General features: G+C 37.3%; 1 protein-coding gene across 6 annotated transcripts in view; it reads left to right on the top strand.

The window, feature by feature from the left end:
• Nucleotides 1-13,691, top strand: part of PEX5L (peroxisomal biogenesis factor 5 like) — a 225,736-nt gene that overhangs the window by 45,456 nt on the left and 166,589 nt on the right. For 2 of the 6 annotated variants that reach the window (XM_004756641.3, XM_004756640.3), the window contains exons 1-2: nucleotides 9,720-10,811; nucleotides 12,296-12,367. The exons of 3 other annotated variants lie outside the window; for them this stretch is intronic. In XM_004756641.3, the coding sequence (XP_004756698.1) occupies nucleotides 10,719-10,811; nucleotides 12,296-12,367 (165 nt within the window). In that variant the 5' untranslated portion in view covers nucleotides 9,720-10,718. Of the gene's footprint in view, nucleotides 1-9,716; nucleotides 10,812-12,295; nucleotides 12,368-13,691 lie in introns of those variants that run through there. One more of the 6 variants, XM_045088655.1, reaches the window with a different exon arrangement.

Genomic DNA, 13,691 nt, shown 5'->3' with positions numbered 1-13,691 from the left:
AAGGTGCTAATGGTTTTACCCACTGTTGCTGCTGTTGCACCATCAATACAAATGTCAACATAGCAAAAAGGTAAATAATGTGTTAGTACTATTAGAAAATAGTTTTGACTTCACAGACCACCTGAAAGGATCTCAGAAACCATCAGGGTTCTATGGACAGTCCTTATGTGTTATTTTCTCTTAAGTGTTAAATGCATTCTTCATTCTAATGGTTTCCAGGATTTCTTAAATTTTATTAATTAAAAACTGTTAATATGAAGTAGATATGGATGTGTGTGTTAACATGAAAAGATATTTACAATATACTGTTGAGTAAAAAGAGTAGTTTGGTATTTGTACTACAATTATATTTATGTCATTAAAATACATAAGTATGTATATATGAAACATATTTATACATATACTTACATGTGTATAGGTGTGTAAACTTTTGTAGGAATGACATCAACTAGAGAGATTAAGAAGGGTTAGAAGTAATGGGAACAATTAATCTTTTTTTCTTTTGCAACAAAGTGAAAGTATTTCATTAAATATTTACTGAGCACCAACAATGTGATAGGCACACCTCTGTACTTTAAAAATAATTTTTTTTAGCATTTCTTTTAAGGAGAAGATGTTTTTATAACTTTAAAAAGCTTGTTCCATTTGGGACAATATACTATCCATGGCAGTTGAGCTCTTCCTCATGAAAGCTTTGCTTCCTTTCTCTTTAAACCTCTCACATTCACCTACCCCCGACAGTTTTACGAGAGTGCAAAAGTTGTGGGTTTTTTGTTTTGTTTTTTTTAAGATTGCAGGAGTTTTTAAAGACTCTTTATTAAAGTGTATATCTACTTCCAAAGATGTATTTAATCATTTAGCATCAGTCATTCTTCTGTCTCTCAGGAATATATTATCAATGTATTATTCACTTTGGGGCATTAATCTGAGATTGTAAGATGAGTTTTCAAAGGCACCCTTAGAGTGCTTTCAATCAAGTCGATATGAGTGAGTTTCAGTCTTTTCATCACTAAAATTTCTCAGCTCTTTGTTCAAGAAGTCTTTCTCATTGTCTTTAAAATTTTGTGATGACCTCCATAATAGAAGCATCTGATATTTGAGGTTTGATTCCTGAAGAGGAAAAAATGGAAAATGAAAAGATTAAAACTGGAAGAAGACTTTCGGCCATCCTCTATACTCACTGGGATGCTACAGTTTTGAAGAAAGAAGTTCAGTCTGTAGCTCTGATGTTTGCTTACCTGTAGCTGAATATCTTCAATATTTGCATGAAATTATTTTGAATAGCAAAACAAAATAATGTCTCGTTAAGTAGCAAGAATCTCTAGACTTTGAGCAAGAAGATAAATGTTGTGGTTGATTCTTCCTTACCCTACCTTACCTTACTCCAGCTTTCCCCAATTATAAAGTTTTATCCTCTGACAAGTTAGAAACAAGTGAATTGCAATGGTAGCAACTGTTTTTTTTTTTTTTTTTAGACCAAGTTCTAAATATGCCATTTCAATTCTTTTAAAAACACATTAAGCTTGATGATATCCCAAATACACTTGAGTAAGTATACATCTTTTCAATGTTTTATTATTCCCTGGGAGGTTCAGTTCTTAGGTTTGCATCAAGATGTCAAAAATCACAATAAGCCCTTTTAGATGTTCTGCAGCACTGAACAATTTCACATTGTATTTTTTTTAAACAGACTCTCTTTGTTTTTGTCCAATAACAAGAAACAAGTAAAGTTTAGATATTGCTTTAGGACTTTACAGAATGCAAAAATACGTATCCTCTGCTGGGTACAAAATGTTTTCCTAATTCATTCAAAGTACATTATATCTGGTCTCTACCTATCAATCCATCTCTGTATCTCTCAAAAGCTTTTTTTGTTGTTGTTTCATCAAATTTTTCCTAAAATGATTTTACATATTACCAAGTTACATGAGTGCCTAGAGTGTGTCAGCTGTAGGCCCATTTGCTGCTCATTTAATTCCTGACTACAGAAAATATGGATGCTTGTATTACTTACAGTAACCAGTGATGAAGAAGGAATCTCATGATACAGTTTGATGAATTACCATGTCTTAATAAAACGGGGTGTGATCAGCTATTTCGACTTACATTTAAACAGGCTCCATGCCTGTCACCCACCAACCACTTCAGTAACCCCCAGTTGCTCTCCTTGTCTGCTGTCTTCCTTCCTCCATTCCATTTCTCACCCTGTAACCAGGGGGGTTTCCTAAAGCAGATTTGATAAGTCCCTCTCCTGCTTAAAATCCTGCAATGGCAGCTCATTGCCTTGAATATAAAGATGTGATTGTTTTAAGACTCCCCCTTCCTCTCTAGCCTCATCTGACATTACTCTCCCAAGCCCCAGATCTGTTCTCGCCCCACCAGCCTCCCCTCAGATGTTAGAAGGCCCCACCATCTCGTTGGTCTTACCTCTTCTGTACTTCCTCCTCCTCACTCTTCTGGGCCCCTGTTCCCCAAGCCCACACACATACATCAGCCCTTCTCTTCCAGTGTTTTGTAAACTACAAAATGCATGAAATGTTTAAGGCGCAAGAATAAAATGAACATACTTCATACTCATGCTATATAAAAATAAAAACATATTCAAGAAGCTTCCCCCAAAAATAAATAAATAAGTAAATGAAAAGGAGCTTCCCATATCCCTTATCTGATCACTTAAGAAGAGAGTTTTTATAATTGTTCTTTTTTAAAAGACTGCTTCTTTCTTATCAGCCAATAAAGTCATAGAGAATTTCCTATAATAATCACCAAAGTGCCAAGATACCATGTGTATTCAAATACATTTGTGCTTCTTTTTTCCAGTAATGGAAATATCAAATTTGGTAAAAATGTCAGAAGTAATCCACGACCTATTACTTTTTCTGTAATAGTAACACATGACCGTACTCAGTGAGTCTAGCTTCCCTAGTGCTAAAATGATGATCATGCACCAACATGAAGCAGCCATTGTTCCAAACTAATATAATTTTGCCTTAACAAACTCAAGTACTTGAATGTCGAACATAATCTACTATGCATCTACTATGCCTAAACCACTATGCATCTTCTCAAATAAATTTTGCCTTCATGGCCCAGATATATAATTTCTAGGAATTAAACCCCTTTTTACTTTAGCCAAAAATTCACAGAATATTTTAATTCATGTGTTTGGTCACAGTGCTTTATATAAATGAAATTATTTGAAGTTTGCCTCTAATTATAAACTGTTGTATTTTCCCCCTAATTAGTAGTAACACTTTCTGTATCAACCTAGGTGTTACTTGATGTTTGTCATAAAGTAGGGTATGCAATTAGCCATGTCCTTTAGACTCTGTTGTTTTAATCTTTTCACTTTTCACGTCCATTGAATAAAAGTGCTGTCTGTGGCTCCAAATCTTTCTTGTCCCTGTGACTTAGAAGAGCTCCCTCAGTGAGTAGTTACCCAGAAGCTTTTATCCATGAAGAAAACAGATAGGAACCTCAGACCTGCCCACCCTCTAGGGAGTGCCACGTCGTATTTGTAATGTTGTCATCAGTGAATTTATAAGCCACTGGAGAAAAAGGATGAATTAAAGAAGGCACATGGAGATTGATAGAGAAATGATGAGAATTGTGATGTTGATTTAGGATTCCTCACGTTATCAGGGCCCTGAGAAAGAGCCCCGAGGTGAAGGTAATGGCTATGCCTCTAGGAAATGTCGTTTTCAGGAACAGAAGGGATTTATTCTAAACTGTCATGTCTCTCATGTCTGTGTGGAGATCCACACGGAAAAAGATTCTCAAAATTCATTTGAGCCATAACAGAAAAGCTGGCTATAAGTCAGTCAGTCACATAGATGCAGCTTACTGGGGAAACAGTTTTGAACTTTTTGCGTGGATTTTATAGCCAAAGCACAAACTTTGGACTGACTGTTCTTGGAAACAAAATCTCATAAACAAATTTTTCTTGAACATGTGTCAAAGTGACAAAACAATGTGCACATTTAGAGAATGGATGACAATAGAGGTATAACATGGTTGGGGGACAGAAAGCTTATAGAAGCAACTGGAGGCTCTTTATTTTTATTAAAATAAGGTCGTTGTTTTCTTTCACAAGGACATAAAATCATCATGCTCTGATCACTTGATATAAAAGAAGTCAGTGGCAGGTGTAGGCCAGGTGTGCTGACTACCAGTGAGAGAGAAAAGGAGCCACTGGAGAGGCCAATGATAAGCACAGCTGTGTTTGAGATAGGATAATACAGTTCCATCCCCATCCACTAAGGCCAACGCATATAAAAATAGGAAATCATGTCAACAGGGATCAGAAGCAGAACATCAAGTAATAGTTTCAGTTTTAGATTATTTCTTTTTTTTTCCCCAAGGGGCAAGATATAGAACCTATAGTTTGCCCTTTTATTCTTTTTCTTTATGGGGGAGAAGGGAGAGAGATAAATTTTTTAAAGTGATAGTAGAATTCATTTGCCATTCAGGGATCCAAACTAACGTCAGTTCTCTCAGCTTCTTTACCTATCTTAGACCTGCAACCACTCCCGTCCCACTGCTTGAGTGACGATAGGTAAAAACGTCAACTGGGACGGCTTGCTAATTTCACCTTGCTCTGGAAATAGTACCAAGACTACATAATGCCAAGAAATCTAGTAGATTAAAATATGTCGCTCTTCAGACATTGCCTTTAGTGGGCAGAAAACAATTTTTTTAAGATTTTATGTATTGGGTGCCTGGGTGGCTCAGTGGTTAAAGCCTCTGCCTTTGGCTCAGGTCATGATCTCAGGGTCCTGGGATCGAGTCCCGCAGCAGGCTCTCTGCTCAGCAGGGGGACTGTTTCCTTTTCTCTCTCTCTGCCTGTCTCTCTGCCTGCTTGTGATATCTCTCTCTGCCAAGTAAATAAATAAAATATTTTTTAAAAAATATTTTTTAAAAAATATTTTATTTATTTACTTGGCAGAGAGAGAGAGAGGGAGAAGCAGACTCCTGCCTGAGCAGGGAGCCCAATGTGGGGCTGGAGCGCAATGTGGGGCTCGATCCCAGGACCCTGAGATCCTGAGTTGAAGGCAGATGCTTAACCAACTGAGCCACCCAGGCACCCTAGAAAACAATTTTTGTTTATCAGTCATTGCGTACTACATACCACTACATATATACATTTAAAAACCAAGTGTAGAGAAAATGAAAAAATATCTATTTTTGTAGAGATAAGAATTTAAAAATGAAAGAATTGAACTCAGAATTTTCCTGTGAAGAACATCATGTTTTGTTTTTTCTTTGAATATGGTTTTATTTGGTTTGGAGACTCGGGGGGAGGGGGGCATTTAAGAAGAGTTTATTTATTGTCCTCAAAATAATGTGGAACATTGCTGAATCTGACATAACTGAAATTTCAAGCTTAGATTTTGTTTTCTGCCTACTTAATCTCAATAAACCACCCAAGCACTGTTCCTCAGACCATATGTAACCTTTTCTGAGAAGGCATTAACCTTCCTAGCCTAGTTGAGGCTTGCTACTTTTGTTGCATGTTTCAGAGGTGAATACTTTCTATGTAGCCCGGAGTAAAGTGAACTTGTTTGCAGAAAACATTGGTGATCAAGGGATATGAAATTGAGGACGTGATGATTAATAGCAACTGGAATTGCCTATCCTACCATGGATCTGTCCCTCCAAAAAGTTGAATTGTTTGATCACTTGCTTTTGACAGAACTGTAAAAACACCAGCCCTTAATCAGTAATCCTCTTCCGTAATCCTGGTGACAGGACCTATCACTAGCACTTCATTCTAGAAATGGAGTTCACTGATTTGCTTTTCAAATGAAAGCAACAAAATTCACTGTAGGGGAACAACAAATCCAGAACTTTCAGTGTTCTTATTTTGGAAGCTTATTGAACCAATGGTTTTGCTTTCTGAGTTTTAAAATTAAATTAAATTAAATTTGGGGTGGCTGGGTGGCTCAGTGGGTTAAGCCTCTGCCTTTGGCCAGGGTCCTGGGATAGAGTCCCACACATTGGGCTCTCTGCTCAGCAGGGAGCCTGCTTCCCTCCCCCTTTCTCTGCCTGCCTCTCTGCCTACTTGTGATCTCTGACTGTCAAATAAATAAATAAAATCTTTTTAAAAATAAATAAATTAAATTAAAGAAACCTTGGTGGAAAGACAAGCACCTCTGCAAATAATTCTCTGTAATGATGACAATTTTCCTTCAGAAAGTTGATTTCCTCTATATATAAGACAAATAAAAGATCGAAAAATTATCCCTTTAATGTAGAAGTCTGTCCAGGTTTATGTCCTAAGTAGAGTGAAACTCTCTCAAGCTCTAATTCCAGGCATTTGGGAAGAAACACCTCCTTCTCCCTAATTTCCTGTTTTCTCTTTTCATTGTTTCTTTGGCTCCCAAAGCAGTAGTGTTTGTGGCTCTGCTGAAATTGTGGATCTTTAAAAAAATAAAGAAGAAGAAGAAGAAGGGACATGGGACTCAAATGATGTCAAAGAATTGAGAAGCTTAATATTATAAAAGAGAGTCAAGAGGAAAGAGACATATTAAATGCAATAAACAAAACATTCACATAACTGTACTACGACACTTGCCACAAGGGACAGAAGAAATAATTGTAGCATGAATCTCCACATTTTTTTAAAAACAAGTTTTTATTCCTGCAGAAACGTAATAAAGAAAGGGTAAAGTCCTGACCCAGTCATTTTCTGCAAAGGAGACTTATATGGGTCTTTTCTATGGCAATTTTATGGATCTCCCAAGCAATCACACTTTGTTTATTTTCTTTTTTATTATGAAAGAAATTCATTCTTATTTCAAAGAGTACTCCCAAGTATAAAGAGAACACATAAATCATGCATAATTCCATTTCCCAGAGAAAAGTGCTTTTAATATTTGGTACATATCCTTACAGATTTTTCTTCTATAAATAAATATCCTATAATTGTAAATTTTCAAAGAGAAGCATGCAGTTTTTCTCCAAAAGGCTTTTGTTCTCACTTTCTTGCCTCATGAATTCTACCCCCTCATTCTCTGGCATCTCCAGTTTCACTTTCTTCACCAGTTGCCTCATGAACTATAAAAGTATTCAGGACCTTTACACAAGCCAGTGGGGTGGGGGTTGGGGAGGACTACAATTTTCCCAGTATTCTTCCCCTCTATTTGTCCTCATTCCCTTCTCTCTTCCCTCCCACCCTTTTTTTAAACTGTGGGAGAACACTTAACAGGAGATCTGCCATCTTAATACATGTTTCCCTCTTTGTCTTTTCATTCAAGCTTTTGTAAGGGAAAAGAAGACCTTTCCCAGTATCTTTACTCCCTTAGTACCAGGGTAGTCCATAAATTACTCTAATTTTGGTTCCAGTAATTCTCTTCGTAAGGTCTTTGATGGCTGCCAGCATGCCCAACACAATGGAAGTTTGCAGGGTACCTTCTTACTTAACCTTTCATCAGCATTTGACACTGTTGAGGGCTCCTTTTTCTTTGACTGCGTCCTCCTGGTTCTCCTCTTACACATAAAACCACCCGTATTCAGCCTCCTTCAATGGGTTCTTTTCTTTGACCCATTCTTTAAAAGTAACAATTCTCCAGTAACAATAACTCCTGCTGGAGTTAGTCCTTATCTCTTTTGTTTTCTTTTTTAATGAGCTCACCTGCTCCTGCAATTTTAGATATCCCCTGAAATCTTTATGCCCTGCTCTCACCTCTCTTCTGAGATTTAGACGCTTATATCCAAAAGACCAACTGGATCTTTCCACTCGGATGAACGTTCCAAAAACATCACAAACTCAGCACATATCTTTTCAGCACATTATCTCTTCTCCCAATCCTCCTCCTTCTCACCGAGACTCTATTCAGTTGGTGGCAACACCATTTAATAGCTGTAATAGTGTAAATAACAGCAGAGAGGCTTTTTAAAATAATGCAAACTTCACCACAGAAAGATGCAATATTTACATTCATCTTGACACCTGTGGTCAATCACAAATTGCTTTGGGGGCTAATTCATGCTATTACCTCTAAAACTGGACTGCTAGAGAATCTGATAATTAGAAGTCCATTGGCGACTGTGAATACAATTACAGGAAATTGCAAACTGATTGTAATTGCCTTAAAAATGAAGAGAAAGGAAGGAGCCTGCTTGGAAGCATAGACCACTCTTTCAAGTTTGACAGTGAAGAGATAAATTAAACAAATGTCTTTAGGGGAAAGAAGATGTGAGGAAGTCATCTTTTAAAATGAGGCAAACTGAGCAGTTTTGCAGGCTGTGGGAAGAAGGTGGTGAAGAAGGGATGGACGACAAGGAAGATAAGAAGAGTTGAATACTGACAAGCACAGAAAGAGTAGGGAAGTCTTTGTTTCTTTTGTCTCTATGGTATACTCTTTGTGTAACATTTGTTTTTACTAAATTCAGGTCTACTATTCATCATTAAATAAATAATAGTAAAAATATTTTTCATATTTATATGTAATTTTTAAAATTTAAATTCTAGTTAGTTAACATACAGTGTAATAATATTAGTTTCAGGTGTACAATTTAGTGATTCAGCCCCTCCATACAACACCTGGTGCTCATCACATGTGCCCTCTTTAATCCCCATCACCTGTTAACCCGCCCCTATCCCCTTCCCCTCTGATAACCGTCAGTTTGTTCTCTATAGTTAAGAGTCTGTTTCTTGGTTTGCCTCTCACTTTTTCTTCCCCATGCTCATTTTTTTTGTTTCTTAAATTCCACATATGAGTGAAATTGTATGGTATGTGTCTTTCTCCGACTTTGCTTGGCAAAATACTCTCTAGCTCCATCCACATCATTGCAAATGGCAAGATTTCATTCATATATATATATATATGCATGTAGATATATATATATCTACATGCATATATACCACATCTTCTGTATCCATTCATCAGTTGATGGACATTTGGGCTCTTTCCATAATTTAGCTATTGTTGATAATGCTGCTATAAACATCAGGGTGTATATATCCCTTCAAATCAGTGTTTTTGTATCTTTTGGGTAAATATCTAGCAGTGCAATTGCTAGATCATAGGGGAATTCTATTTTTAACTTTTGGGGGAATCTCCATAATATTTTCCACAGTAGCTGGCACCGGTTTGCATTTTTATACATAATCTTTCACCTTTGTATTTATTTACGTTATTGTTCTATTGCAACTGAGGCTAATTTGTGCAACTAACTAAATAATGTTTCTTTTCCTTTTGAAAATTTCTTTCATATATTCCATTCTTAGTCAATATTCTTGAGAAACCTCTAGATCTGATTCAGTGGTATTAAAAAAAAAAAAGTTATCAGCACTAACAAAGAACTAAATAGATCTCCTTGCAGTTACTCAGAAGTGATTCAGAATGGTGTGGGGAAGATGGGACATACTGCATTTAGGGTTTGACATTGGACGCTTCTCGTAAGGAGTGAGGGCTTCTCTTCCCTCACTTCTCCCACCTCAAAGTCCTCACCATTTTAGCTCCAACACTGACGCTCTCTTCTCAGCTGCATGTAGGTGAGCAGTGCACAGAACCGACCAGGCAGCCTTAGCAGGCACGGTGCTAAGGCTGAGGTGGAGAGGGCCTGAACTTACTGCCTCAGTTGAAAACCTCAGCGCCCCTGCCTGCCAGGGGGAGGTGGGAGGGGCACAGGAAGTGACTACCCTCTGGCTTCTCCTCCCACAGAAGCCCTGCCTCCTTCACGCTTGGGCAGTGGAGAGGTTAGCTTGCTTTCTCCTTCTAGCTCTGTCCTTTGGCTAATGGGAAAGGCCACGCAGAAGCTATGGAGTTGCTTTTTGGGCTTGACAAAAGTGCATAGATAGAAGACAGGGATTCCTGGCTGGGAGGAGGGAAGAGAGCTGAAGATCTCTGCCTGGGCTGGCAGATCTGAGCAGTCCAAGTGGGAAGCTGTGTGCTTGAAAGAGGATTATGCTCGCACTAGAAATAAGCAGTAAGTGAGCGAATAACCATTATGGCTTAGAAAAGGATTAATCCCTCTGGGGTTATGGGGTGAACTAGAAAATATTGCTTAACTCTAGAGTAAAGCTGTAAGTCTTCTGACTCTGTGTAGAGTTGTGTGCTGTTTGGAGACTGGGGCTTAAATACAAAATCAGAGCTCGAAACACCTCCTCCCACTCTTGGAAAATGCCAACTTCTTCTTAGAGTAGTTGTGCATATAATCTCCTTCCCTGACCTAGCCTCTTCCCAGGAAAATACACTCCTAAATCAGCTAGGGAGTTGGGATTAAATTGGAAAGGTGGAATTTGGTAGTGGTAGAATTGCAGTCTTGAATTGTGCTCGGTGAATGCCGACATTGTTATGCCAGTTAGCAGTGATTTGTACATCACTTAGAAATCCTGGGGTGGGGCATTACAAAGGGAAAATTGAGTGCTTTTATGAGAAAGAGGCTGAAGGGTCCATATGCGAAGGATGAAATATAAAAAGGTATATAATTAATAATAGATGGAGTGTTTTCAAAAGCATTAAACTAGACCAGCCTCCAGGGAACCTAGAAGTATGACAATGAAAATTAGTTAGAAAGGAAGAAATTTTACTTTCAGTGGTTTTTTTCTGCTAGCCAAAAATTTCACAATGTTTACAAAGTCAAGACAATGATTCAGGGATACTTCAGTTATTGCCATACATTATAAATACTGTTGCGGGACAAGATCTGTGGTTCCTTGGTCAGCAAGTTCTGGCAATGAAACCACTGCCGCTGGTGCAAAGAATTCTGGGATGTCTGACAGTGAAATGGATGGAAGGACCCACATTCCATCTCTACTTAATGTCCTTTTGTCCAGAAATCGGGTCATGCAAATGAGCTACTTGGTACGTATACAGATCAATATTTGGAAAGGCATTTCTGAATGTTTTGCATTAGAGGGTCTCTGGACAATATCTTATGGCAACCAGTAGACTAAGAGGATAAAAAACAAAGTGATAGGAAGGAAGTCAGCTTGATTGAAACCAACTCTGTTCTTTTTGTTTTCCATCAATCCTGAAATGGAACCTCAAATGAGGAGAGGAAGAAGAATAGAAATCCTGTGGCCATCTGTTCTGTTCTAGGTGGCCAAATTCATTAATATATGAATGAGAATTCAATTTTATTTATGCATCTGAACACTTGAAGATTCAGAATTCTCTTTATTACAGAAAAAAAATCAACACAAAAATAGGAGGTATATTTATTGGGGAGGAAGGGGAAAAGCAGATAAGAATTGTGTCCCACAGGGTAAAGAAGATTGATACCATGTTCACTGGAGGATACAGTTTTTCCCTCGATGAGATGGGGATCCTAATATGGCATAATAGATGCAAAAAAATTCTTCTTACTTCCCTTAATTCTCCTCGATGTATTTAATACTTAAAGCAAGGATTGTTTTTTGTTTTTGTTTTAATAATAACCTTGGATTACAGCTAACTATGTAGTGAATTTTATTTTCCTTTTCTTACTGGTCCTCTACAGAGGTGCTATGATTTCTGAAATTATGAAGAAGGAATCTGTCATTTCTGGTATTCCTATCAGCCAGCACATTAGGAGAAAGAAAGACTCAGACGTATTATCTTTCTCCTGTAGCACAATGGTGAAATGGTTAAAATGATCTATGACCTTTCCTAACTTTACAGTTTTTGCTATGGGGAAGGTAGCTGAGGTTTGGTCATGGGGATGGGAAATAAAAGACAAAATGCAATGAAGTGCTTTTTTTTTTTTTAAATGGTCTGTATTCTTCCAATTTTTCAAACTACCTAATTTTGAAAATTATTTTACTCATCTTTTAAAAATTATTTGAATTAGTTTTTCCAGTGTTAGTTTTCATCATTTATAAGCAAATGTAGAAAATCTGAAGATTCATTATCTGAGTTGCATAATGCTTGTCTTATTCTTTAAAATATAAAAGGGATTAAAATAAACATTTACTAGTGAAGTCTTAAGCATACTGTAACTACTAAGTGCAGTTTCAGTCTTTAAGGAAAATGGGCTGGGACCCTTAAGGGAATTGTTTATCTATCTCAAAGTATTAAAGAATCTGTTTTGAAACTACAGAATTGAAAAAAAAAACATAATATTCAGAACAGCATTAAAGGTATAATTTGAATGGGAGGAGCTAAGCAGAAATACTTGATGAGTTAATTATAAGCCCGCAATTTAACAACAAAACATTTGCTGTTGTCCGTGAGAGACTGACATGAAGAATGATATATTATGACTAGTGAATAAGGTTAAGACTTTTATCTTGAAAAAGAATTAAGTGGGAGTTAACCTTATTAATGGAGAGAAACTAAATGATCATTTAAAATTATTCTTTCACAAGAAAAGTAAAGAAAAAGGATATGGAAAACTAAGCAGTGATGAAGACCTCGAAATAATTGTTGATCAAAAGCAGGTAAGTGAATGCTTACGTACATTTTCTGCTGTTGCACTGTAGATCTTTGACAGCCGAAGCCCTTTGAGTGTTCAGCCCTGCACTTGTGGCTGTGTTAGCCTGTCTGGCAGAGGCGTACATAACGAGATAGATTTTGAGAGCAGCTAAGCCTCCCCAAATGATCCCTCTGATCCACTGACTTGTGCATGCTGTCAACACGCATGTTCTGTATATAAGAACGATGAAAATTAAGCAGAACTAGATAATAGAACTTTTGGAAAATTACATTCCCCAGTGGAAAATGAATCAATACAATGATAATTTGTTTAGGAAAAAAAGAAATTTAAACAAGAATCAGAACATACGTTATTTTGAAAGTGAGAAAGCTAACGTTAGTGTAAAACAATGAGTATGCTTTAAGGGGAGGGGGTAAAAGACTAAAAGAAAAAACTGGGAAGCTGGAAACATATGTATTGCCCAATTTATCAGAATATCGGCAATAAATTTAGAGATTATTTACAAAATATAAAAAGAAAAAGCTACTTAATGTTCTTCAATACTGCCTGTAATTTGAGAAACAGCTAGCTTGGATTTTATATGGGTCCATAAGGTGGAATGAAAACTGCTTAATAGACTATAAACAATGATATCAGGTAATGGAAAGTATCCAACTAATGCCACTGAATTGGCATTGGCTCTTAACGTCTTTGTTAATTATCAAGGAGACAACTGCACATCTATTTAATGTGTACCCGAGTCTGAGGGTGATGTAAGCTCAGATGGAGACTGAGAAATAATTCAAAGGAGTCTGCGTAGATGAAGAGGTTAGAAAGAAAGCAATCAGCAAGTTACAGGAAAGCAAGTGGAATTTAGACAATCTCGTAATCGTTTGTTTTGCGTCGTGACGATTGCATTAAAGGAGCCATTGTGTATATTTCTGAAAAAAAGAAAAATAACCATCAGAAGAGAGCGATCAGAAGAAATTGAGTTGGAGACTTGCTTCTCAGGTCTGAAATACTGAGGTAACTGAAGCGGTCTTCTGGGGGAAACTCACCAAACAAAGCATCTCTCCAGAGGTACAAAACAGGTTGATCTTACAGTATCCACTCAAATTGTCTTTGAATTCTTTTTTCTTGCCTTATCTTCACTCGCCTGCTCCTGAGTGAACTGGGGGGCAGGGGGCAGAGGTTGGCGAGGAATTTGGCCCTGTATTTCTACTTAGTGCCAATTGTCAGTTTAGTTAATAAGATCAGAGGAGCTGGAACTGGAGCACTCTGCTGGCCTTTTAGCTATCATTTTAACTATGCCATATTAATTACTTAGAGCACAAGATCCTATCTCTAGC

The sequence above is a fragment of the Mustela putorius genome, unplaced genomic scaffold (assembly GCF_011764305.1).
Source record: "Mustela putorius furo isolate JIRA1106 unplaced genomic scaffold, ASM1176430v1.1 tig00003834_pilon_pilon_pilon, whole genome shotgun sequence".
Lineage (NCBI taxonomy): Eukaryota > Metazoa > Chordata > Mammalia > Carnivora > Mustelidae > Mustela > Mustela putorius.
Note: the sequence above shows the minus strand (reverse complement) of the source record. Positions and strands in the feature narration are given on the sequence as shown.